General features: G+C 37.1%; 3 protein-coding genes across 4 annotated transcripts; 1 reads left to right on the plus strand and 2 right to left on the minus strand.

Moving 5' to 3' along the window:
* Nucleotides 1-550: 550 nt before the first annotated feature.
* LOC105045719 (zinc finger protein ZAT11) lies at nt 551-1350 on the plus strand. Its single transcript, XM_010924088.4, has one exon. It carries the CDS (start codon nt 663-665, stop codon nt 1167-1169), a length of 507 nt encoding a protein of 168 aa, XP_010922390.1. The 5' UTR covers nt 551-662; the 3' UTR covers nt 1170-1350.
* Nucleotides 1351-5454: 4104 nt separating this feature from the next.
* LOC105045720 (uncharacterized) lies at nt 5455-14987 on the minus strand. 2 transcript variants are annotated; one of them, XM_010924090.4, is made up of 9 exons: nt 14830-14987; nt 12911-14584; nt 12211-12437; nt 11780-12112; nt 9114-9360; nt 7632-7760; nt 7338-7553; nt 7000-7123; nt 5455-5903 (listed from the first exon to the last, which is right to left on the minus strand). In XM_010924090.4, the coding sequence occupies exons 2-9, from the start codon at nt 14456-14458 to the stop codon at nt 5665-5667; spliced, it is 3063 nt and encodes a 1020-aa protein (XP_010922392.1). In that variant the 5' UTR covers nt 14459-14584; nt 14830-14987; the 3' UTR covers nt 5455-5664. The 2 variants fall into 2 exon arrangements, with proteins under 2 accessions (XP_010922392.1, XP_010922391.1); XM_010924089.4 differs by having other exon boundaries at nt 14725-14938.
* A 2567-nt stretch (nt 14988-17554) lies between these two features.
* LOC105045717 (ras-related protein RABE1c) lies at nt 17555-25846 on the minus strand. Its single transcript, XM_010924085.4, has 9 exons — nt 25634-25846; nt 25381-25541; nt 18945-19017; nt 18715-18815; nt 18530-18595; nt 18343-18440; nt 18121-18183; nt 17940-18032; nt 17555-17865 (listed from the first exon to the last, which is right to left on the minus strand). The coding sequence occupies exons 2-9, from the start codon at nt 25451-25453 to the stop codon at nt 17782-17784; spliced, it is 651 nt and encodes a 216-aa protein (XP_010922387.1). The 5' UTR covers nt 25454-25541; nt 25634-25846; the 3' UTR covers nt 17555-17781.
* Between the last annotated feature and the right edge of the window lie 935 nt (nt 25847-26781).

Here is a 26781-nt window from a genome sequence, read left to right on the forward strand (position 1 = left end):
CACCTACATCTTTGGTGCAATTATGGACCGAATGGTATGAACCAAGCGATAGCAAACCAAACAAAATAGCGGAGGTACTCCCACTTTCCATTGAATCAGGTCCATCAAGGATCCAAGGTGAAATGAATCCACCTAATAATTTCTCCTACCATTAGCCATATTCACAACGATAACACGGCACCCAACGCGTTCCCTAGCTACTCACTTTATAGTCTAGTAACTAGTAATATAAACTACCAGCGGCTACTAGAACAACCCATCTGCTGACTGGCTCAAACTCTTTTTCTTTTTGAACCACAGAAAGTCCCAGTTCTAGAAGGGAAAGACTCCAACTTTTTCAAAAAACCACCGCATAATAATAACTTGTGATTCCCACCGCCGTCGTGCTTCCAATTCGTTTGCGCCCTCGTCACTACGCGCTCAGGATTACGTGTCAAGCAGGTAACAAGAAGCCCAGTCCCAGTTCGGCCATGTGCCACCTAAGGAACGAAAACGGCTTGCTTCACACCTTCCCTTCCTACTCAACGAGCCTATAAATATAGACAAAGTCTTATCCTCCTCTCACCCATTAATTCTTCAGTCATCAGCCTCTCGATCCACCTAGCCTAGCAGCAAGCTCTTTCCTTGCTTATATATTTATATATATTTTAGTTCTCAGAGATATGAAGAGATTTAGATTCGGAGGAGAAGAAGAAGTGGAGAGCATGAACATGGCGAATGTATTGATGCTGCTCTCTCGAGGCGGCGGCGGGGAAGAGAGCGAGCACACAGCGCAGGCATCGCCGAGCCGAGTGTTCGAGTGCAAGACTTGCAACCGCCAGTTCCCTTCGTTCCAAGCGCTGGGTGGCCACCGGGCGAGTCACAAGAAGCCAAGGCTGACGGCGGAGGGCCAGCTGCAGGGCGGGCTCGCGAAGCCCAGGGTCCACGAGTGCTCCATATGCGGGCTCGAGTTCGCCATCGGGCAGGCCTTGGGAGGCCACATGAGGCGGCACCGGGCGGCGACGGAGGGGTTTGGCCATGGGCTTGCGGAGAAGAAGCCCGAGGGACGGAGGGTGCTGTCTTTGGATCTGAACTTGCCGCCGTCGGAGAACGATATCGAGTGCCGCGGGAAGATAGGTTTTGGGATGGAGATTGTAGATAAGATTCGTATGGTGGATTGTTTGAATTGATCTATAATGAGGGCTGGCTTCTTTGTATTGGTTTGTTTTCTTCTTTTTTATAAATATTGTTGCCAGCCGCATGATATGTTACTATTTCCTTTTTACTTTTTTTTTTTTTTTTTTGGCCCTTTCCTTGTGGATTGGGATGATAATAGTTTCATTTTATTGGAAATCCAGACACTTGTTTATAGATTGATCATGTTTCACTGGGTTGGAAGATGACACGATTGACTCGATTAAAATCTTGCAATATTCGGCCATTTTTTTGGGGTACGTAATATCAACAAATGACTAATGTTTTTTTTTTTTTTTTCTATCAAGCAGACCCACGAATCGTTGAGAATATTTTCTTTCTTTCTTTCTTTCTTTCTCTGAATGGAAAAGAAAGAAGCCTCCGTTGGCAGGGACCAATTGCAAATGGAACTTTCTTGGCACATTTTGCACGATAGAAATTCTCCGAGAAAGGTCTCTAAGCTCTACCAGCGGACGAATCGTTGAGAATATAAAATCTTCGTACAGGAATCATTAGTGACAAAATTGGCAGACGAATAAAAAAGATTAAAAATGTCGGTAAGAATATGATGCTTGGCCTGTTCAAATTAAGGTGTGCGCAACTGTTAGGCTGAGACCTTGTACTTGTCCATTTTAACTTGGTTTCAAAGCTATATCAAAAAAATAAAAAAAAAAAACTTGGTTTCAAAGCAAATACTTGTTGTCACCGCATCACGCCCCCCGCCGCCCCCTACCACCCCCCACAAAGCTGTGTGGTTGAATTTTCCAGGGATATTGTCACGGTTTGGAAGGTTCGGAAACAAAGCTGCAAAGAGAAAAAAAGGATGCATAGTTGTGTGGTTGAATTTTGATTTTTGTGCAGCAAACGGTAATTTTATGGGGATTGGGATTTTTTTTTTTGGATTGAAAAGGAGAACCATAGCCCATTCAGTAGAAAGCTAAATTTAGCAGCACCAATTCGTTGCTATGAAATTTCATCATGCTTGGTGGAAAAGGTATATATTGTTGATATATATAAAAGTCATAGTTTTGGAGAAGTGGCATAGATTTTACATCATACACGACAAAGATCATTTGACTCTACGTGTACAATTGTTTCGGCTTATCTAAAGAATCATAAAGAATTACTACAACTTGATAGCCATTAAATTATCGGAACACCTAAAGTTTTGTTGTTTTTATTTAATTTTCCTTGTTATCATTAGTAGCATTTGAAATTGCTCGTTTAATTGACTGGGAACAAGAAAAGTATGTACACAGCTTAAGCAGGCCATTTCTTTACATAAAAGTGCAGGGGATTTTTATTGCCATTACTAGATATGCGGAGAAGATGGATTAATTTTCTCATTATTCGGTTCATTACCACAATTGCTTGTTCTAAATGAATGCTTCTTCCTGCTCTATTAACTCTAATATGCAATCTAAAATTTTTTATTTAAGAATATCTACAAATGTATGATGCAATACTTAAGATACTTGAGTGATGATTTGTGACATCTATGACTGTTTCTCCCATCCGAGCCATCCAAATATCTGAGATCAAACAATATGACGATGATATTGGATGTGAGTTCCATTTCGATCTTCTCAAGTACTTTGTATTCTTTCCATTTCCATTTCTCAAATTCTCAGAAAGAGTATATTTACATGTTTATTATTTTCATGTTTTTCCATAAAAACATAATTTCAGCAGCAAAGGCTGATTAATCACCAATTGTATGTCAAGACCAATATAGCAAATCAGGTCGATTTAAATCAAATGCTGGGAATTCTCACAACCATGCAAGAGCATCACATTGGTGACTGCGTTTGGCAGTGAAAAAAAAGGACAAAACAAGAATATTGCTGGATGCAAATTGATTGATTAATGACAGCCATATGTGTCATTCCTTACCACCATAATTTTTGCTTTCTTTCTAGAGTCTTTTTTTTAATTAATATAAAAAAAATTATTTACATAAATAATTTAATTTTTAATTTATTTATTAAGTTAATACAAAAATGATAAAACGTCATTTTGAATGACATTTTATCATCGCCACGTCACCTCCCATTTTTCACGTAGACGATGTCAAAAAAAATAAATAAATAAAAAATATCAAATAATATGGTATTTTTAAAAATGTCAAATAATATGGCATTTTTAAAAACGCCATACTATTTAGCGTTTTTTTAATTTTTCTCTCAAAAAAAAGGTAAAAAATGAAAAAAAAAATTAAATTTATAAAAAAATAAAAATTATTATTTCAAATTAGTATCCCCATTTCAAATTATCTTTTTTAAAAAATATCTGAAAAAAATTTATTGTAAATAAAAAATTAAAAATACCATAAAAAAAGAATCGATTCTTTTTTATGGTATTTTTAATTTTTTATTTACAACAATTTTTTTCAGATATTTTTTTAAAAAAGATAATTTGAAATGGGGATATTAATTTGAAATGGTAATTTTTATTTTTATCAAAATTAAAATTTTTATTTTTTATAAATTTTAAAAAAATTATTCTTTTTCATTTTTTACCGTTTTCTTCTTTTTTTGAAAAAAAATTAGAAAACATCAAATAGTATGGTATTTTTAAAAACGCCATCTCGGATGGCGTTTTTAAAAACATCATATTATTTGGTTTTTTTTTTTTTGGCATCGTCTATGTGAAAAATGGGGGTTGACGTGGCGATGATAAAACGCCATTCAAAATGGCATTTTATCATTTTTGCATCAATCTGATAAATAAGTTAAAAATAAAATTATTTATATAAATAATTTTTTATATTAATTAAGGAAAAAATTTTATGTCCGTACGGTTAAGAAGATTTCTTGCTGGTTTGCTTGAGATATCTAACTGTTCAGTTGGGAAACTCCCAAGAACCTACGCGCCCCCCTAAATTAAAATCTGTCGGACGGTTGGGTCCTTCCACTTTGTTAAGCCTTACAACTTCATATTCATGCAAGGAAGTCATCATAACCGCTGCTGTTCCTCAATTAGATCTGTCCCGTTGCTAATGAAGTCATCAGTTTTAAGGCAAAGACCCATCTTATAGGATTCTGTATTGCGATGCATAAACAGTTAGAACTGACTGGTCTTGATAAAATGGACTCACTCTTCCCTAAAAGGACGATAATCTATTAAAGATGGATTAGATAAGTTTCTATATGGTCTTAGTCCTCCCTGTTTTTATTCTGCCTAAACCTAACCATAGAGAAGATTCTGTGGTTAGGTTTAGGCAGAATATTGAGTCTGAACCTTCTTGAGATTGTTGGTTAGATCTAATTCTTGGATACACGTTTTTTCCAGAACAATGTTCAGGCAGGATATTAGTGATGGTTTTGAGCATAAACAGTCATTATCGTCTACAGCGTTCTTACTCAAGGGATGGCAAAGAAAGTTGGATTGGGCTTGTGTGGGGTGTCAAGAAATATGATCTCTGGATCATCTCTTAAGGTTGAAACGGAGCAGGATAGAGGTCGAAGAAGGTAAAGGACAATGAAGTTGAGCGCAAGAGAGGAACCATTGTTGATCGTTTTCGAAATTTCCTCATATTAGGTCAAAGACCAGCAGAATGAGCGACTGCTAGCTGGATTAGATGAGGTTAGAATTCATCTTTGGTCAATTCATTGGACGCAACCAAAGTCTCCAATTGGACAATTAGCCTTCGGGAAGAAAGAGGAAGCCAACTGTTACTTTATTTTTCTAGGCGGATCCCAATTTTGACAAAACCTATCTTATGGCCAAAGATGTTGCGAAGGCGGGTCATGGTCCAAAAGTAGCAGCTACGCGTTCCTAAATATTGGAACACCTGATGCACTTGAGAAATGTGCGCCAATTTACCAACGCTCCGTGATGGTTCCGAGAGGTCAATTACAGGGGTAACGCCCCAAACCAAAGCTTCTTATCTGTGATGATACGTGATTGCAGAAGCACGTATTTTTATTTTTTCCACGGTTGACCTCCAACTCTCCAACCATACTTTTCCTGTATGTACAAGAAGTTTCACCACGTTGATCTCCGGATCCACCTGGGGTATGGCCTGTTGACTAAAATTTAGATGTTTAAACTAGTATTTGAAAACAAAACAGCAGTTGGCTCTGAGATACCCTGCATTAACCAAGATGCAACAATCAAGGAAAAAGAATGAAAATTTTACGTAAGAAGTACAAGTTCTTTGAAAGTATCCGGACAATTTATCATTTGTTCACATCATATGGAACTATGTCTTATTTTTGGTAACAATATGTAACGATTTCTTACCACAATGATTTTGCCAGATCACCAGAGTCCTCATGCTGCCATAACCACGTATACTCTAAGGATCAAATAAATACGAGAACATTTTGTAAAGTTGGTTTCCAAAATACAGCAGCAGAAATGCACCAGTAAATTCATTCAGACCGTAAAAGACAAGTACTCGAGTTGATGCACATCAACTCCTGCAAAGGAATATAAAATTTCGGAGAACATGCACATTTTTTATTCTTCTTGAAACTAGAAAAGAGTTCAGTATGGGTATCTGACTGGCTCTTGCTGCATTGCCTTCTGAATAATCTGGGTCTGCTCTTGCACATGAACAGAATAGAAACCAGTTGCTGTGGCAGCAGATGGCTCCCTTCCAACATAATTAATGTCTTCTATAGTCCCTCTGCCAAGTGCCCTCATGGCAGTATGCAAACGAGGGGCAACATAATGGTATGCACCCATGTTCATTGGCTCCTCCTGGCACCAAACAATCTCTGCATCTGAAAAATACAAATAAATGGAAACAAAAGTCAGTTACATGTCATGAGAAAAACAATACAACTACTCAAATAGCTCAGCAAATCAGTATAAATAATATATTCATTAACATACAGCTGCAGCCATGTCCTTAAGTAGGTGACAAAGTGAAACATTATCTCAGAAATAAACAGCAATGCAAGTAACGCGGTTGCTACATGGGCAGAACCAAATCCATCACAGTGATCACCAGAGTCAATAGCTAAGGGAGCTCAGCTATTTATATTCCAAGCCTCAGCTCATAAGATAGGCTCAAGAACAGCCCTGTGCCTTCAAGTGGGCTTGTTGCAGGTTTGTGGCTCATTAGGCATGCACGTGTTTACCATACTAAGGGCCTGTTTTAAATACTTACGAGAAAATTCCTGTAGTATATAAACCTACAAGAAGCCGGGTTACAATCTGTAGGTTCCTTTCTTGAATGCAAAAGTAGGAAAACTAGTGGTTTGTTACTTTCCACAAAACAGAAATAAAGTATCGACCGGATTTATGACTGGAGATTAATTAGTTTGGATGTAAATCGACTCAAAAGACCACATTTTAGCCTGACAAGATGTTCCTGATGGAACAAGACCATCCTAGGTCCTTAAAAGTGCATTTGATAGACTGGTGTCTTGCAATGATTGGTATTTCTTCTGAGGAAAAGAATGGGCAGAGCCCAATCAATACATCAAAATAATGAAAAGAAGTACGTGTCCTGCATAGATTGTTGACAACACAACATGTGTTGAATAGGCGGTTTAAATAACTATTAAATTCACTGTCCGGATGTGAAACATTCGCTACGGTTATTTTTCTTTCAAGCCAATCTTGTCACAGGTGCAACATGCTTGTGATTAGGATGAAATGATAGTCCAAATAAGGGGCATGTTATGTGACAATTTGAATTGGATCTGGAGGTATGACAGTATAATGATAAAGCTTAAGCAATTTTCAAATCAGGCAATGTAAAGAATCTCCTGAGAATGTCTACTTATACATAAAAAAAGTGTGAGCGCATGCATGTTTCTTCAATTTCCACACAAATAATAAGCATTCTGATTTAAAGATAATATCTCATACTTGGATATCGCTTCAGTTCTCTCTGGATCAGGTCATATGGGAATGGGCAGAGCTGTTCAACTCTACAGATTGCAACATCCTTGCGATCCTTTTTCTTTCGTTCTTCATCCAGTTCATAATAAATCTACATGATCACAGATGTAAATAACAAGACTTACATTGCATTCAAAATGGTCAGTGGAAAAAGAAGCACGTTTCCTTAGCAAGCCCTCGGAAGTGATTGTTCAGTTAGGTGGTAGTAGATGGTACTGTACAGTGTAGGCCCCCCAAATGTGTGTGTGTGTGTGTGTGTGTGTGTGTGTGTGAGAGAGAGAGAGAGAGAGAGAGAGAGAGATTACCTTTCCAGAGCACAAAATCAGTCGATTAATACCCTCCTCAAGATCTTTATGGTCATTCTGATCTTTTATGAGGCGCTTGAAGCGTGTCCCTTGCTTATCAAATCCAGGGTGCCCTACGAGATCGTCAAATTCAGAAAGATGTGACTTGCAGTCCTTGTGCCGAAGCAGGTTCTTTGGAGACATCACAATTAGAGGTTTCCTGAAATCTCTGTGTATCTAGATACCAAAAAAAAAAAGTGAATTGAAAAATCTAAAAGGTATTGAGCCCATAAAGGCATGCTCATGAACAATCACCTGCCGCCGCAGAACATGAAAATAGTTTGCAGGTGTTGTGACATTCACTACTTGCCAATTGCACTCTTGAATCTGTTTTCTGAGTGTTGGATCCATCTCAGGTATAACATAAGGGTTATCATCGCTCATCTGAGATCATCTTAAGCAATCAGTTACTGAAATATGCACAGCATGAAAGCAATAAAGTAGAGCTGAGCAGAAGTGCACATGGCATGTAAGGAACCTAGCATAATACTCTCATCCACTAGCAGGGAAAACATAAATGCAAAAAGAGAAAACCCCACTCGTTGAAAGATCATATTGGAAGGTGATATACAAAAGCTTTTGTTGAAAGAAAGTTAAAACAGATTTCATATTAATGAGGAAACAATTAAGTGTATGGCTTGGACAATAGAAATAGAAAGCATCTTGACACGCTATACCACAGGCATACACTATAACAAAATTGCATGCAATCGAAAACTTAAAAACTTCTAGGGCAGGAGAGGAGGAGGTGGGGAGGCAACTTTCTGATAGTTGAGATAGAAAAAGAATCCATTATATCATGGTTTGTAGAAAAGCCATTACGGTTATTTAACAGCCATGAAAAAATCTGTGAATTTATTATGGATGGGAAAACATATAAACCAAAAAAGAAAAATTCCAAATCATCTTTCAGAATATACTATTGCTTTGTCATAATATCCAGTTTACAAAGAAATGAAGTCCTAATAACTTTATAGCTGCATTTGAGATTTGTTAATACAAATATTGGATGTACATTATATTCTTAAAACAGTGACTGTTAAGTAACAGCAGTCATGACTGTTATTTAATGCTGTTTCAACAGATACAAAACATGTGTAACAGCCATTATTTACAGGGAGCAATGTATTTCTGTAAACATATGGAAATGTCATGGAACTGCCATAAAAGCAATTATCAACCATGATTATAAACCACCCTTCCACCATCATAAAAAGGAAAATTTTTTATATAAAGAATGAAGAGAAAGAATGCTAGAATTAAAAAATAAGAATACCATAGTCACACTGCTGTAGCATACTGAAACAACATTAGCACATACTATTAGATAAAAATGCAGCAGCACTATAGCCATACAGTAAACAAACGCAAACTGTAGTTCAGTTAGGAAACAGTTCTCAATAATTTGGGAAACTATAGCTATATTTGTATATTCTTTTGTGAATACAACCTGGATTAACAGCAAGGGTAATCACCTTGGACTCTCTACAAATTTACTCTACATATGACAGGACTCAAATTATTAGACTTTGATTGAAACAACTAGAAAAGCTTAAATAAGTTTTTGATGACTTCTGCAAAAGGTACATGCTAAATGTATACACGAGTAGGTACCTAAGACATACACGCACCACACACATGATACATTATCACTTTATTAGAAGAGATCTTACAAAATTGAAGCTCTAACATGGGCCTTACAGGCAATGCATAATACCAATTAGTTCTAGGGCAAACCTGGAGAAAACGCTCCAATCGTGCGCTTGAATGTTCGGGGCCTTGACCATCATAACCATGGGGGAGCAAAACAGCAAGACCTGTTTGGCGAAGCCACTTTGACTCTCCACTACTTAAAAACTGATCAAAAATGACTTGGGCCCCATTCGCAAAGTCACCAAACTGAGCTTCCCAAAGTACTAATGAGTTGGGATTTTCCATTGAGTAACCCAATTCAAATCCAAGGACAGCAAACTCTGAAAGAGAGCTATAAGAGAAGAGGGCATAGCAGATCAGCTTATTGTCATGTTCCTCTAAAGGATACAAAGGATAAAAGAAACAGAATCGAGTGTGCAGCATATAGGAGCAGTCTTTTCAAGCATTTAAGTCCTCTAGAAACAAAAACTTGAACCTCTTAAGGCTGCACACCATGGTAACAACAAGCACAACATCTGTAACAGCAAATTCAATTTACAATTTGAAAAATGACATAACCTCAAGTGGGCCAATCATTAACTTCATTTATTTGAAAATCAAATACTTGATAAATTAGTAGATAAAACAGAAGCAGTAGCTACTCCACAAGCATCAAATGGAGGCCTAAATTGTTGCTTGCATTTCTAGAAAGAGGATATAACATTTAGGAGTTAGTGCAACAAAGTACTTGATAAGAAACATGGTTATTTTAATGCCTTGTTCAAAAGTAACCAGAAAAGTTATAATAGACCCATCACTTAAACTTCTAAGAACAAGAGAAGAAAGAATATCATTTTATATATTGTTAGATGAAATATTAATGAAAACAGTGTTTTTAGACCCTCCTGACTACTTTGTTCCTTCTCAATAGAAGGGAATGGTGGCATAAGTATCAAACAAAGAATTAATGTCATAACCCGGAGGACTATTTACAAGAGTAAACAGAATACCTAGATACCTAAACCAGAGGGAATTTAGGAAGATGAAGGAATAGTGGAGAGATTACACCTATTGTATATTAGTAGCAGTAAGAAAGCAACTAGTTTCCACCCTCTACATGGGGGCAGTTTTTACCAATTCTATCAATAGTTAAATTTACAATTGGTGCAAGCATAATCCAATCCTTCCTGCAAACCATGACAATTGCTTTTCACATCAAAAAGAAAAAGAAAAAAAGAGATATATTTAGAGTACCCAATGTTATCGCATATGATCTTCTACTCTCTTGTAAGTTGGATCCTATTTGCCAAACATATGGTTTATAAGAAATAATATAAAATTAAGAAAGGTCTTCTGCAGATAAATGCATATGCCATTTCAATGCAGAGCAGGAGCTTACAAACTTTACATGGTACTGGCTTCAAATAAACAAAGTCAAACTATTATTAACATGGAAAAATGCAGTTTCATATAAATGCATCATCGAGACAGGGTACTAAGGAAACTCTAACAGATAGCCATGTTGAACTGTTAATAACATGTGACATGCATACATGGACTGTTGTTAATCATATGCAATTGGGATTGTCATGCAAACCAAACATTGTGATATTAAAAAAAGCCATCCAAAGAAGTAGATTTGTTAATCTAATCAACCAAACACTCACTAGAGACCTAAATTTATTCTCTAATTATCAAAGAAGCATATCAATATTTACCATTAAAGTTTGCACATAGACATCTAGAATCTTTTCATATACAAGCAAAAAAAGTCAAGTTTGGGGGGAGGCGGGCGTCGACCCAACCTTATGAGTATTCGGACTATAACAGTTCCGATGAACAGTCACTCACTTTTGACAGTTATACGATTCCAGAAGATGATCCAAAATTGGGTCAATCACGTTTATTAGAAGTTGATAATAGAGTGGTTGTACCAGCCAAAACTCATCTACGTATGATTGTAACAACTGCTGATGTACCTCATAGTTGGGCTGTACCTTCCTCAGGTGTCAAATGTGATGCTGTACCTCGTCGTTCAAATCAGACCTCCATTTTGGTACAACGAGAAGGTTAAAGGCTTATAACAACAGTGATGTGCAGGCATTGGAATTTGCCTTACACCTATAATGCAAAGGGGATTATCATCAGTGAAAGACAACATGGATGTCTTGGCTACCATTACATCCGCTTGCTTATTACCCATCCTAGAGATGAGTATGTATGTGGTTGAAGCAAGTGGTAAGGCGGGGGACTGCAAATCTTTTATCTCCGGTTCAAATCCGGGTGTCGCCTGATCAACAAAAGACTTGAAATTTCTTATTCTGCTGATAAACTTACAAAAGTAAATCAGACAAAATGAAAATATCTCATTTCCCATTCTGACGCATTGGCATCAAATTGAATGCTCAGTCAGCTTTACATTTGCAACAAACTGTTGACAAATGCGCTTGATATGCAAGTATGACTGGGCCACCAAAAGGGGCTGGGAAAATTCAAACTACGAAGTAGGGATTGCTTAAGCAAGTCAACATACCAAAGATTTGATGTTTGAAGCTTCAAATCCACATGCAGAGCTTCCTTTAAAAAGAAAAATCTATATAACTATGCACAGCAAAAAGTTCTATTGTACATTTTTCATGTTAAAAGCCAAGCTCAAAACATAGAGAAACATGCACCATATAGCCCTAGAAAGAGAGTAACACAAGAGAAATGATTAAAGTAACAAAGATCAAGTCACTCTGAAGGCAGATTAGATAAATTGGAACACATACCTGTTGCTAACAGTAAACATCTCCTCATTTTGGTTCATTAAAATATGGTCTAGTGGGCAGTACTTCTCTCCAGTTTCTTGATCATGAACAAATGCATGACGATGACTGAAAGTGCCTCTTTCGACATCCTGCCCACTTAACCTGACATGATTACCTTCAATTATAAGGGTGGCAAAAGCTAGTGCTTCTGCAAGTGCCCAGTCAATGCCTTCCCCAGTTTCAATCATCTTAGCACGTTGCTCAAAAATCTTCTTTAGAGCTCTGTGAGGCTTAAAATTTTCAGGAAGGGTGGTAATGGCTTGCCCAACACGTTTCAGTATTTCAGGTTTGACACTGTAATTTTGCAGTGGTCTAACTTCAGATAAATCAAAATAAGGAAATGGATCAGCAGGAGAAAAAGAAGAAAAACCAAAAAAGAAGGATGACTATACCCAGTATTCCTAATACGGGAAATTTGTTCAGGTGATTTAAATCCAGCCCAATAAGCTGAAAGCCAATCCCTCCTCCTTGGAACGTAGTCTTTGCTTTTAATAAATTCTTCGTTCAGAATGGAATTGACTTTGTTGTGTATTCTCTCAATATCTTCTTTAGAGATCTGCCCTGATTGTAGAAGCTTGTTTTGGTATATCTCTAGTGCACTCGGATGGTTCCGAATCACCTATATAAGTATAATACAAATTAGAATGGTCAAAGATCATGTCCAAGAATGCCCGATAACAGTAAAGAATCTACTTTAGCATCATTTAAGGAAATTTTGAGTTCTTGGTTCTGATTATTGAACAGTAAGCATGTTTACTTTCTATCCCTTCTTTCTTACTGGCTTTCACTTTCTTTTTTACACATTTTATCTTTAAGTAACTATCTTTTTTTAAATCAAGGAAATATTCTTAAATGCTTAAAAAATAAACGTTGAGAAAAAGAGCAAAAATGAAACGTTAGCCAACATGAAAAAAGTGACAAATTAGAGAATGAAGTGAACAACAAAAGCAAGTTTTGCATATATTCATAAGATAAAGAATCAGAGAGAACCAAAGAATAATTCACGAGCTGAGCTTTCCCATAAAAATAAATAAATAAATAAAATAAACGAAAGCATAACAAAATATAGAAGAATTAGAAAAAAAAAACCACCTGATACATTTTAGGCTGTGTGAAAGAGGGTTCATCAATTTCATTGTGCCCAAATCTACGGTAACAAACAATGTCAACCACCACATCCGAATGGAATGTCTGACGCCACCCTGCTGCAAGTTCACAAGCATGGACCACTGCTTCCAAATCATCACCATTCACATGGAAAATTGGAGCATTTAATGCTTTAGCTACATCTGTACAATACTGAGAAGACCTCCCAGACTTTGGATCGGTTGTAAATGCAACTTGATTGTTCACAACAATGTGAATTGTTCCACCGGTTGTGTAGTTGGGGAGAGCACTCAGATGCAAGGTCTCATAAACCACACCCTGCCCCGCAAAGCTTCCATCACCATGAATCAAAACTCCCACATTCTTTGTCCTCTCGGCATCATTTGAGTAGTACTGCTTTGCCCGAGTCTTCCCAACGACAAGGGGATCAACTGCTTCTAAATGACTTGGATTTGCAACTAAAGATAGATGTATTCTTTTCCCACCTCTGGTGGGCCTGTCATAGGAAGTACCCAGATGATATTTCACATCTCCTGTTCCGGTGTACAACCCCTCTCCCTCTTCAACAGGCTTCGTACCACCACTAAATTCACTGAAAATCTGACGCAAAGGCTTCCGGACGACATTACCCAAAACATTCAACCTTCCCCTGTGAGACATTCCAATCACAATGCTTTCCACCCCCATATCAGCCGCTCTGTCGAACATCTCCTTCATGCCCGGAATCAAAGTCTCCCCACCTTCAAGACCAAATCTCTTCGCGGCAGTCCACTTCGTGGCCAAGAAATTCTCAAACTGAGTGCTCCAAATAAGCCTATCAAGCAAGACCTCACGGCGGTCCGGACTGTACTCCCTCGGTTTCACGGTCTCAATCTTTTCTCTCAACCAGTTACACTTTTCACGATCAGGAATGTGCATATACTCATACCCGATAGTCCCGCAGTAAGCCTGCTCGAGCCTGTTTAAAATCTCCCGAAGGGTCTGGACTGGGCGATTCTCTGACAAGAAGCCCGACATCCTCCACACGCCCAGGAAGAATTCTCTATCCAAATCGGCCTCGGTGAATCCATACAAAGCCGGGTCCAAATCCTCGGGAATTTCCCGCTTCTCTAAACCTAAAGGATCGAGCTGGGCCTTCATGTGGCCATTGACTTGGTAGGCCCTAACCAGGAGCAGCAATCGCATGCTCTCATGGATGGTCTGGCCGGAGATTCCCGGAGAAGTGGCAGCTTGGCCAACAAAGTTTCTAAAGAAGTTGTCCCATGACTCATCCACACTGCTGGGGTCGTTCTCCCAGGCTCTCTGCAGCTCCTCCAAGTAAACACTGCTCGTGCCATCGAGGAAGCTATCTGTGAGCTTGGAGAGGGGCACGGGGCGGGGAACCGGGGCGGCCTTGGGTCTAAAATTCGTGGAATGGAAGCAACGAGTAGAGGAAGGAAGAGCACGAGTTCTGGCGATGTGATGAGGCGCCTGAGATAGGTTTCTTCTGAGGGCCAATCTAGCTACCCCGGACGCAGCTCTAAACCACGCCATAGCGATCAATTTCCACTAAAGCGACCAAATATTTCTCAGAACGGCATCCAAATAAGCCTATTATCTGAATTTAAAGAAATCAAACCCTTCGCGAACAAATTTACGCAAAAAAAAGACTGGGAAATCCTGCAAAATAAACAAAGGAGGAAAGGAGAAGATCTTATCAGTAATCGAAAACTCAAGTGCAACTGCTTCTTTAGGTTTTTTTTTTTTTTTAAATCGATCGAGAATTTCAAAAAAACACACATAGAGACGCGAATACATACAAGAAGAACGACATGAAACGAGATATAAAGATGAATTCCGGAATTATGGTGTAAAATTTCAGAAGAAATGGATCTTTTGAAATCGCTGCTCGTCGGCGATGATACCTGAGAGGAGTTGGAAAGAAGAAACCCTAACCCTGGAGGTAGGGCAGGAAAGAATGAAGCAGAAGGCAAGCGTTGAAGGCGCTCGCAAGTCGCTTCCGCTGATCAGGATTCAGCCGCTGTGCTTTATCCTTTATTACCGGGGCCTTCTAGAAAAAGCGCGTCGTCGTTCTCCCATATTCCCGTATTCCCCACCTCGATGGACGATGGACGGGCGAGATGCTTTTCCAAAAGCCGAGGGATTTATCCAGTCGAGAATCTGAGCCACTATTGCAATGCCACGAGGCAGCCACTTTAATTTTAGGCGCTGCCCAAATGATTCCCTCCTTCGTCCGTTGATTAATCTAAAATCAATTCTATATCAAATATCCGTTGATTAATCTAAAATAAATTTTATATTAAATTATAATATTTAATAAAAAATAATAAAATAAATACTAATTTTTATATTTTTTGAGAGAAAAAAATTTATACAACTACGTTGAAGACGAGCACGACAAGCTTTCATCTGATGGTACAGAAAGCTCACCATGCATTCAGGATAAAAAAAATTAATAAATACATAATATTTATATTGAATTATTAAATAAAAATTATTTAAAAATACATTAAACATATTTTTTATATTTAAAATAGTTAATATTAATTTTTTTTGATATATAAGAAGGCTAATTTGTAGTAGCATAATATCATCAAAATTTATTAAAAAAAGATAGTACAAAAAAAAAATAGAAAAGAAAACTACAAAATGAAAAAAAAATCTCATTAGACTAATAATATCAAAATTCAAATTTAAAATTAAAATTTTAAATTTTTTCAATCAAAACATGATCTTCAAAATTTAAAATTTGAAATTCAAAAAAAAAAAATCTCCATCGCACCATCTGATGGAAAAATAAGCGGAACGTCAAAAAGAAAGCATCGTCAACCACCACACTTGAGAGAGAAGTACTCAAAGGAGAGCATTGTCGAGCCTATAGCTAAAATACCTAATATTGATGATATTTATGTAAATAATAAATGGACTTAAAAAATATATTTTATTATTTAAATTACTTATTTAAAGATATTTTTAAAAATTTGATAGTATTTCTACGTAAGACCACCTCCAACTAAATGTAATAATTTTTTTTTTTCTGATGTCATTTTTTAAAATAACATTTCTACCAACTCCATATGATAAAATTTATTTTTTTATAAATATTTTTTAAAATAAATAATTTTTAAAAATTATCAAATTATCTGATAATTTAATGTCCTCCGACCAAACAAACCTTTAAAAAAAAAAATCATGCGCTGTGCCATGGTAAATGCACTTAGAGGCCGAGGACTTGTAATAAAACATGATTATTATGAGTTAAATACAAATAACTCAGATAAAATTAGAAATCCATTGTAACGCTTGTCCTTTCACCTTTGATGGCAATAATTGTATCAGAAATAATATAAATCCAACAAGAAAGGCAATAATTGTATGAGGATGTGTTAACAGCAGGAAAGATGTACTCATTAGGCCTCCGTATTGCATGCACCAAACCGTGCAAATCCCACGCTACCCCTTGTACCCCACGCTACCTCTTGTACTTCACCAATTACCCCTTGTACCCGCTTCGCTTGCACTACCCCTTGTACCCCACGCTACCTCTTGTACTTCACCAATTACCCCTTGTACCCGCTTCGCTTGCACTACCCCTTGTACCCCACGCTACCTCTTGTACTTTACCAATTCCCGCTTGCACGCTCTCCACCGTGCACATACTTGGAGATTTGTCCTGATTCACTTGCATATGGCGCATGCAATAATTTCTCACTCATTAGCGTATCCAGGAAGGTTGCCTTTCTGATTTTTTCCAGATGATGTGTTAAAATATCTCTCAAAAATGATAGAGCTCGGCACTTCAAGTATATTTTGAACAAAGTTGGTACATCAAGCTCTAAACATACAACGAAGAAATGCTTTCACGATTACCAACAAGCAATATTTTATAGTCGATCTTGAAAGCTAAAATTTATCCACACCAAACAGCCTTCATTCTTTCAAGAATGGAAAAAGAAAGTTATCTTATTCTATTACATTGCGTTATCAATCCTGTTAGCATGTGCACGACCGTGACCACCTCTGATACCGCAATACATTATCCTTACAATAATTAGATTGTAAACATGGTTCTGCTTCATGCCGCCCTACTTTTAATCCAGGTAAATGTTCCTCCAACCTGCAACCAATCCCAATTCCACGTTCTCAAGTGCTTCACCTTCCGATCAAACTAAGTTGAGCACATTCACTCTTTTTCGGAGGCATAAACAATGGGCATGCCGTAATTCAAGACAGCTTTCTGTCGAACCGTCACCGATCAAAGAAAACTGGGGAGGTTTTATCAGATATGCTGTAGGAGGCCTGGGAAATCTGAATATATCCAACTGCTGCCTAATACAGTTAATAAGACCACTTGATTCAATTTAGCACGGGAAAATAGAGAATTTAAGATCATATCTTGTGTTACCGATGATACATCGAGATCACTAAATTTTGGCCATACTTATAGACTAAGAACATAGCAATTGATGCAAATCATCACCCAATTTTGTAGCTAGCCGTAAATAGCTTTCACTCCAAACGAAAACTTCAAGTTTGTTCGCCAAACCACCAACAGAACGCCAACCTCATTGAGTGGGTATACTGGAATGCAAAAAAGGCATGCCATAGCCCCCATAGGAAAGATAAATATAAGGAAGATGCTTCGCGGTCCCATGCCAAAAAAAATAGTCAATAGGTTCCCCAGCGGTGGAAGAACTACTACACACTAGACCAGGAGTTGCAAAGAATGGAAGGATTAAAAATACAAGCACTCGCCATATAATGGTTATCTTCATAACAACATTGACCTATAACAAGATAATTAGTTCCCAACAAAGTCAACACCCACCCGACCACCACCACCAACAATTGTTCCATCAGGAACCGCAGCAAGCAGATTTTGGTGCTGCATTGCCCTCAGCAGGTGCCTGGTCCGGTTTGTTAATCTTAATTGTCCGGTCCTGCAGTGGACAATAAATTTAATACCATAGCAGAGAGATTTATGAATTTTCATTGCAGAAACATAATTTCCTACCTCAGGTTTAGTATCAGTTTCAGCAAGCCTTTGCTTTATATCTCTAGCTATTGAAAAGAAGACCTGCTCCACATTTAGATTTGTCTTTGCACTCTGCAATGCATCATCATCCAAATTATCATGAAGCGTAAAAGATAAAAACATTCCACGATGGAGGAGATTGGGAATCGTCAATACTCACAGTCTCAAAAAACTTGATGCCATACTCATCCGCAAGCGCTTGTCCCCTTGAAGTAGGCACCGCCTGGTTTAAGGAATTGATTGCAAAGCGAAAGATTTAACAAACAGGAGGCAAAAAAAGACAATTAAGCATCGTTTGTACCACGAAGATTAAATAAATAAACTGCCAGCAATGAGAATAGACAACCCAAATGATTGAAATAAAGTGGGTCTTAGAGCATACCCTTTTGCTTTCATCCATATCAGCTTTGTTTCCCACCAAAATTTTGTTCACATTATCAGAAGCATGTTGTTCAATGTTCCGGATCCAGTTTCTGATGTCTGTGTATAAGAACCAAGAAATGATGAGAATCAGAGAAAACAGTGTAAAATCATATTTATAATGGGAAAATACGGTATGAAGTGATTACTGTTGAAAGATGACTCATCAGTGACATCATACACAAGCAAAATACCCATGGCCCCTCGATAGTATGCTGCGGAAAGAATTAATTGAAACAAGGTTACTCCAGCAAACTTTGGGCAAAATAATCTACTATATGCATAAAAATTTAACCAGTTCAAAGGCCAAAATGAAAAGAAGCAATAAACCCACCAGTTGTAATAGTTCGAAACCGCTCCTGACCAGCAGTATCCCATATTTGAAGTTTAATGCGCTTGCCATCCAGCTCAATTGTTCTTATCTTAAAATCAATGCTGCACAAACACCATAGCTGTGGGATCAGAATTGAAGTACACTAGTGAAACAGGATACTGAGAAGAGATGTGCAATTAAAAATTAAGAACTAATAAGAGCAGACTATTGGTGCTCAAAATACAACCCACCCAATTGTAGTAATGAAACTGGTGGTGAAGGAGCCATCGGAGAAACGCAGGAGGAGGCAACTTTTACCAACACCTATAAAAGGAGGAATTGATGTCAAGGTGCTTGAAGTCCACAGTGTATATCCCATTTACATCTTCACAAAAAGATTCTCTTACATAAGAAGGTCCTCTTTATTTTAAACTGAAACGTCAGTCAGCTTGTGTTACGTCAATATTTGGGGGCACATTCGCTATCATTTCTTAATTTCTTACAGCATTGGAATGTTAGTGCAGTCTAAGCCATAATGTATATCGTGACTTGTCCTAAATCTTAACAAATTCAAGAAAACATTGGGTAATGTTGTTCTGAATATTCAAGATTGTAGAAATAGAGGTTAATTCCATAAAGAACCTTTCCTTTATTTTAACCACCCACAGACAAGGCTACAGTAGAGCAAGGAGGTAGGAAAAAGAACCAAAAAGAAGAACAGAAGAAAATATAGGAAAATGCCAGAAGAGAGAAATAAATTTTGCAACTTCATATGTGCAGAATACCCTTCCTTAATCTATGCCTTCTTTGCAAACCAAGAACAGGTAATTTGCATCCAAAAAGAACCAACTTACAAAGGCATCACTATTAACATTGTAAACATTGGATCTCCATGGAAGCAAATATGGAGAAACACCAAATTTCTCTAAAAAGGCTCTATTGACAAAGACTTCGAAGTAAAACAACAACAGCAAAAAGAAATTTCAACACATTAAGGAAAAAGAACCAAAAAGAAGAACAGAAGAAGAGATGGGAAAAGGGTAGATGAGAGATAAAACTAAATTTTGCAACTTCATATGTGCAGAAGAAAAGATAGGCAAAGCAAATTCATTTTGTTTTAATTGCCCCATTTACCTCAATATTCCACCACCAAGTTTGTTTATGCATATATCTTTACCCTTTATCTCTCCCAAAAAAATATCTTAAACTACCTTTTTAATACAGTTGGCCATTTGGTCCCGCATCTTGTTCAGTTCACTCCTTAAATTCCAATTTCCCTCCTTAATAATTTATCTTAGAAGCTATATCTTTTCCTCCCTTTAAAGTTCATCACTTATCTTTCAACATTTATTAATTTATTTTCCTTTCTTCTTGCTTTTGTACAATTATCTTCTTTGTATGATGTAATTTCTCTTGTCTCCTTACTACTCCAATTCGCCACCGCTGTACTAGTTTACCACTACAAGATTCTCTAGTCCTGAATAACTGTTGCTCAACACAACAACCAGAATCTGTTATAGTGCATTGCTTACAGGCGACGACCTCCTCAACCCTCGTTCATTTGTCACTATAACCAGGTTACATTGTAGTGTGTTGCTTATAAGTAACAATGTAGCCAACTCCTCTCACCTGGCACGTTACATAGGACAGCAGACATCCTAGTATTTATCATGCATATCAAATTTGGATCCATCTCATAATTTTTGACATATTTTTATGATTGACTGTCAACCTAACATCAACCCTCCACCTTTCTCATATGGGCTTAGGACTGGCAACGGTATTATGCTAACATGCCATGCCAAAAAAAAAAAAGAAGATCCAACATTGGAAGGAGATTAAGACCACTTAGGTAGTTATGGAAATATGGAACATCTAAAAGTCATAAAGCCAAGTTGGATGAATAAGATATCAGCGAGAACGAAGTAAGATCAAAAGGGGAAACAAAACATAACAAACCCTCATGAAGGAAGCTAGGCACATTTAACACTTCAAGGCTCATGAATTGGGGGTAAAGAGGAAATACAAGTCTAGCTATCATCTATATAGTCCATTAGATTTATCTTTATATGTTGGAGTCTTGGTCCAATTGAACGGATGAAGCATCCAGAAATCTCCAATTATATTGACAGCCAGCCATAGCAATCCTTTATTTAATTTTTTATTTTATGAGAACTTAATGATATGGATTTATTCACTAGCAAAATGATTAATGAAAATAGTTATCCAACGATATGAAGGTACAAGAAATAAGAAATGTTGTGCATTAAATATAAGGAATGTTAAAGCAACCCACCATCCAAATCCTCCCCCACCTCCTGATTTTTTTTCTTTGTTCCTTTTTTATTTTTGTGCATACACTACTTTCAATGTCTTCTCAACTAAGAGTTAACATTATGAATTGGCATATGCAATCTTCACATTATTTTACTTCAACGAACTCTTAAAAAAAAAATCAACCAAACTTGTCATAGGATTATCTAATAACAAAGATCTCCCATATCAAATAACTGCCCGCTTGCTGGAGCTTTGTGGAGCACTTTCCACATCCACCTCATCATGTTGACCACAACAGTTCTATATTCAATCCAGCTTTAGAAGTTCTTAAAGAAATTTATTAACATAAATAGTAAGAAGGATGTGGCTGGTTCATGCTGCTACAATCAAAGTATATTGCGCCAGTATCAAGACTCGTACCAGTTGCCCGACGGTATATTATGGTACAGTACCATGCCATTCTATTCCGAGCCCGTACCAGCATAAGCCAGAGCTGGCGAGGGAAGGACAGGAGGAAAGAAAAAGAAACAGAGTGAGAGGGAGAGGGAGGAAAGGGGGAGGGAGAGACTCTCTCTTCCTCTCTTCTCCATTTCCCCTGCTTCACTGGATTTCTCGATCTGAAGAGTGGAACCATGCCGATCCGCCCACAGTAAGGCTCATTACACTCCGAACTAGGTGGTTCAAGGTGGCCACAATATAGGTGGGACAGTCTTATGAAGATTTTCATAAATCATGATTGAAGTCTTTATCATAAGGATTTTCTTGAATAGCACATGTATTTCTTCCACTTAAGTAATCAAGTAACTTTGAAATTGATAGACAAAAACATCCAATGGCAGTGGTAAATCTTCTGTTAATGCAATCAAAGCACTTTATATATATTGCCCATTACTATACATGTTAACACAAACCAAAAATGATATTATAAATAAGAATCCACAAAAATATTGTAATAGTGAAATTGGTCTCTCCACACAACCTTGGCAAGTCATTGCTTGTCTTCTAGAAATATCAAGTTGTCAAATGGATACTCATTGAAGTAGCAGATTATTTCTTAATGCATAAAGATTCCAATTGGATGCCGTAAGCAAGCAACATTTGTATTCACCTACTTAAGAGTCATTATCTGCATATGCCCTGTCTCAAGCTAACCGAGCCAAAGCAATGAATGTTCATGCAAGAAAAAACTCTCCTCAGGAAACATTCAGAACTACATACCATCCATGTACCAAACAACCACAGAACAAAATGTCTTCAAAAGATATGTAATATTAAATCCATGACCCGAATTTAATTTTTCGAGAAGATATTGCCTTTCACCTACCAATGTGTAAGTTTTAGCTAAATCAAAGAATTATATGTAACGTACATCAATTTTCTGTTTAGAAGAACATCGGAGGTGGTTTGCTGGTAGTACACAAGAGACAGAGAGAGATGAAGGCCAGATGGAGACATTTGACCATCTACGATGCAAATTCGCTTTTACATTTTTCATTTAGTCTAACCATTGACTAGGGAGCTATTTATAAATAGGCCTGATAGTAAGGGCTTAAACTCTCCCACCTCCTCCACAATTTCATTCTCGTAAGGACAAAAAGGTAATTCCAACATAATTAAAAAAAAATAAAAATATATATGAGACAAATGGTAATTTAATATCAAACACAAGGACCTCGGTAATTGTAGGTTAATTATTTAAACCTTGTAAATCTATGTACAAAAGATAAGGATTGATATGGATAGGTATGCATATACGAAGTTAAAAGTTGAGGATGACAAAAAGAGTTCGCCTGTGATTGCAAAATATGTTAATAGAACAGAAGTACTAGAGACAAAAGGAAAACTAAAGAAATTCAAAGAGAGGTCTGCATCATCCACGGTCATCTGTCAGGGGATTAGGAAGAACTATCAGCACTGACGAGGCCACCATGATAGGTTACTTGCCATGAGAACATTGCATGGGATGGGTACAGTTATGAAGAAAACCACCTTTTGAGTATTCTCTATTATCTCTACCAGGCAAAACTCTCAAAGAAGATAAAATTAAATTAAGTGATCAAGTGTATTGACTATTACGCACACTGAATTTCAATTAGCATCACTAAATCATTATTCTAAATGATTATGCAGAATACATGAATGGTAGATATGCATTTAAACAATTATACATGATAAATGGTTGCTTAGAATGTAGATAAATAGAGCATGAATGGTTCAAACTGCGTAGCCATACAAATAACTGCTTGAACATTTGCTAGGCTACCTTCAGCAACATCTTTTGATAGAAAAGAAGATATAATAGATCACAATTGGGGCTAGCTGCTATGAAATGCAGGGGGCTTGGATTAGCATTTTTATTTGTTAGGCTAAAATGGTAGATCCATGGCTATCCAAACCTGATCTAAGCCTGCACATTCTTGATCATAGACATTGCAAGTTTCTAATCACCGAATTGAAACTCAACCTTATCTCCCAAACAAGATTCAACAATTCACACTGCTAACCAATCATCGATTTCAAGATATATAGCTTTCAATATGGAAGAAGAATCTTAAGGTAGACTAGTTGAAAAATGAATTCTGCAATTAACTAGACCTTTGCAAATCTTTTCTTCATGTTGAGCACATCAAACTTTAAGTGTCCCTTTTTGATACATGTGAAGCATCACTTATTCCACTGCATCATGTCTAAAGTATTCTACCTTACATCCAAGATATGCACCTTCTCATGACTCTCATGACCCATAGAGAATTTAGAAAAAATACTTGAAAAACATATAGATGGACAAGATCTAGCAAGAACCACACATTATGTATATGTAACAACCAGAGCTCCAACCAAAGGTTCTCATAGTTCTATTATTCAAAAAAAGAAAAGTGCAAGATCACCGCTAGAAGGTTATGGCAATTTTTTTGCAGTCAAGTGAAATAGAGGTGAAGCAAGACTACTATCATGAGCAATATATGATTTTTCACAAGAAGCCATAATTATCAAATTTATGTACTAGTCCAAAAGACAAGTCTACAACTGTGTGATCATTGGAGGCCAACAATGTCCTATGTTGCTAATCATTCCTATAAAGGGCTCCACCATTGTCAACACAAACATTTTAAAACCCTTCTAACAACTTCCACCAATACTATACATGCCTTTCCCTTTTTGGTATTGCCTCTCCAACATAATAAGCAGAATTGGTTAATAAGAAATTCTACCACAAGAAGCAGGCCCAGAGATGCCACATAGCATTTGAAAAATGTTACCAAATCTAGAGGAAAAATCCTTTTTATAAGGACGAATATTTGCAATATGAAACTTATTGAGAAGACAATGAACATAGAAACACAGGATAGTTGTAAAACTAAATAAGTATTACGACATAAACACAAATAACCTTCATGAAAAAGAAAACCAACATACTGGTTAATGCTGTAAAGCCAGACTGACAATCAAGAAAAGAATGGATCATGATTCATCACATTAACAGCTCACGTGAAATGCAAATACAATATTTTGCTGGCAAGTAGCATGTGCAAGGTTTACAAATAAAGCACCAGGAAAGGAAGGACCAAGGACATAAACGCTGTTTGTCCAAAGGCCTCACTAAATTATGATAGATTTCGCCTCCTACATGTTTCAGAGGGGGGAAGGAAAAAAACAAAACAGGACATTCAAACTGAACTTTTTTTTACAGGACGAAGAGGAACACATATGTTTTTGTCTTTTGGCTTTTTTTTTTTTTATGCATTAACACAAAACAGTTTGGTGGACCTCTATCTTCTACTTCTTTTTCCATTTTTTATGCAGTATCCTACACCCTTTACACAACCAAAAATGTATATTTGTTTATCTCGTTTATGACTTGTCGAATACTAATGAAAAAATTCAAAATGGGGTATTTATTAGACAAGAAACTAGATCAAGAGCCAATACGTAAATAGGTTTCTTTTTGAAGATACAGTTGCAGCAACATCATGGTAACAAAAGATTTCAAAGCCCCTTGGTTGGCTTCAAAAGTTATACAGAACCCAGGTGCCGAAATCCAAAAAATGATCCTCAGAAACAAACGAAAAGATCTATACGTCAAACAGTCTATATGGCATACTAATCAGATCCCTAATGAACAATCATTCCAATCCCATAACCACTTAATTTTAGGACTCTGGAAGATCTCCAAAATCTAAATGTTTATTCCCCCTCAAAAACCGATCTAATCTAACAATTAGGTGTGGAACAGCAAACAGTAACTATTCCGATCAAAAATCATTAGAACTCATGACCAAACCACAAATAAATGGATCTTCAGACCATAACAACAAGCTCCCATGCAAACCCCGCATGAAAAAATCTAAATCAGGCACATATTCACTCAAAATCAAATCCATTAGAATAAAAGAATCACGAAACCCTTACCGCTGTCGCCTATCAGGAGAAGCTTTATCAGGTAATCGTAGTCCGCCCGAGCCCTAGCAGGTGGAGCAGCCATCGAATCAAGAAAACAACCACAACAACAGTGACGCAATCGATCGAGGGGCCTAAATCCCTAATTCCAAGCCACGATCACAGATCCACCTCTGTAAAACACAAAAATACATCACTTCCCACAAAGACTGGAGCAAGAAAGATCGAAGAAGAAATTAAGAAAAGAAGAAGAAGAAAAAAATACCAGATTACGATGAGATCATCGAGAGAAAAATAGATCGAAAGAGACGGAAGAGAGCGATCGAGCGGTAGGATCCGCCGTTGAGGGGCTCGGGGGGGAGGGACGAGAGATCTCACGATTTTTAATCGTTTTATTTATTTTAGGAGAACAGTGCGTGAGCTTGATCCATTCTCCCAACGGAGTCTCCTCCGCGTGGGGGTGTCGTTACCTCCCGGTGCGCGTAATCGACTTCCAAGGGGTTTAAAATAACAGTGCCGCGTTCTTTTCCGCCATCGCCAGACCGCGCTTGGACTCGTTCCGGGCTTTCCCAGTCCTTGGAAGCGGAGACTTTGTAAGGGGGTGCTAACACGGGAGCATTCAGACTTTCCAAGTCTTGAAAGGGAAGGAGGAAAAGATTGATAACTGTGAAAATGATGGGTTGGACTTTTGATTGTGACAGCTTGGATGGATGAGTCAATAGTTACCTGTTGAGGTCGCACTAGAAGCTAAAGAAATGTTCCCTTTGTTATTGTCTTGTGCTGTGCCATGATCAACCGGATTTTTTTTTTTTTTCTGCCCTCTTAATTATGAAGTGTGACATGGGTGCAAAATCATGCCCTAAATGATCAAGCAAAAGTGAAAGTTGATGATGGATTATTATGTTTATTGGGCATCATTGTTTTCTTGATAGATATCATTGAAGTAGCAGTTTATTTGGCTCCTTTAGGGAGGAAATAATTTGTATGGTTTTTTTTGAGATTAAAGTATAAAAATCTTTGTGAGATTAAAGATAAATTACATTTACATCTAATAATTTAAAAAATTTATGCTTATCTCTTTGAGGATTATTTTTATTCAACACTTTAATTTACAGCTTAATAAAATATTGATCAGATTGTTAATCTTGAACAGAACCCCAATACTGTATGAAAAAAAAGGTTAAAAATGACCAAAATAATATTAAGTAACATAACAAGCACTCAAGGATATTATAAAAAAAAAAAAAAAAAAATGTATGCATCCTTCTCTCCACCTAAAGGCAATTTTGATTTTTTATATGAAGCACTTTCACCGGTACCGTTAATTTAACTGAATGTAAATGTAGATTTTACAAACTATTTGGTATAAATATAATAAACATAAATTTTATGTAAATTTTTATAATATATTTT

This window comes from Elaeis guineensis, chromosome 5 (genome assembly GCF_000442705.2).
Source record: "Elaeis guineensis isolate ETL-2024a chromosome 5, EG11, whole genome shotgun sequence".
Classification (NCBI taxonomy): Eukaryota; Viridiplantae; Streptophyta; class Magnoliopsida; order Arecales; family Arecaceae; genus Elaeis; species Elaeis guineensis.

Excerpts from the sequence above, each read along its gene's own strand:
- LOC105045720 (XM_010924090.4), bottom strand. The coding sequence starts at position 14,458 with ATGGCGTGGTTTAGAGCTGCGTCCGGGGTAGCTAGATTGGCCCTCAGA. Across the intron at positions 12,438-12,910 it reads CACAGCCTAAAATGTATCAG|GTGATTCGGAACCATCCGAG; the intron begins GTGGTTTTTTTT and ends ATACTTATATAG. Across the intron at positions 7,761-9,113 it reads GATTGGAGCGTTTTCTCCAG|ATGAGCGATGATAACCCTTA; the intron begins GTTTGCCCTAGA and ends AGATGATCTCAG.
- LOC105045719 (XM_010924088.4), top strand. The coding sequence starts at position 663 with ATGAAGAGATTTAGATTCGGAGGAGAAGAAGAAGTGGAGAGCATGAAC.
- LOC105045717 (XM_010924085.4), bottom strand. The coding sequence starts at position 25,453 with ATGGCTGCTCCACCTGCTAGGGCTCGGGCGGACTACGATTACCTGATA. Across the intron at positions 18,441-18,529 it reads TGATGAGTCATCTTTCAACA|ACATCAGAAACTGGATCCGG; the intron begins GTAATCACTTCA and ends TCTTATACACAG. Across the intron at positions 17,866-17,939 it reads AAACTGATACTAAACCTGAG|GACCGGACAATTAAGATTAA; the intron begins GTAGGAAATTAT and ends TGTCCACTGCAG.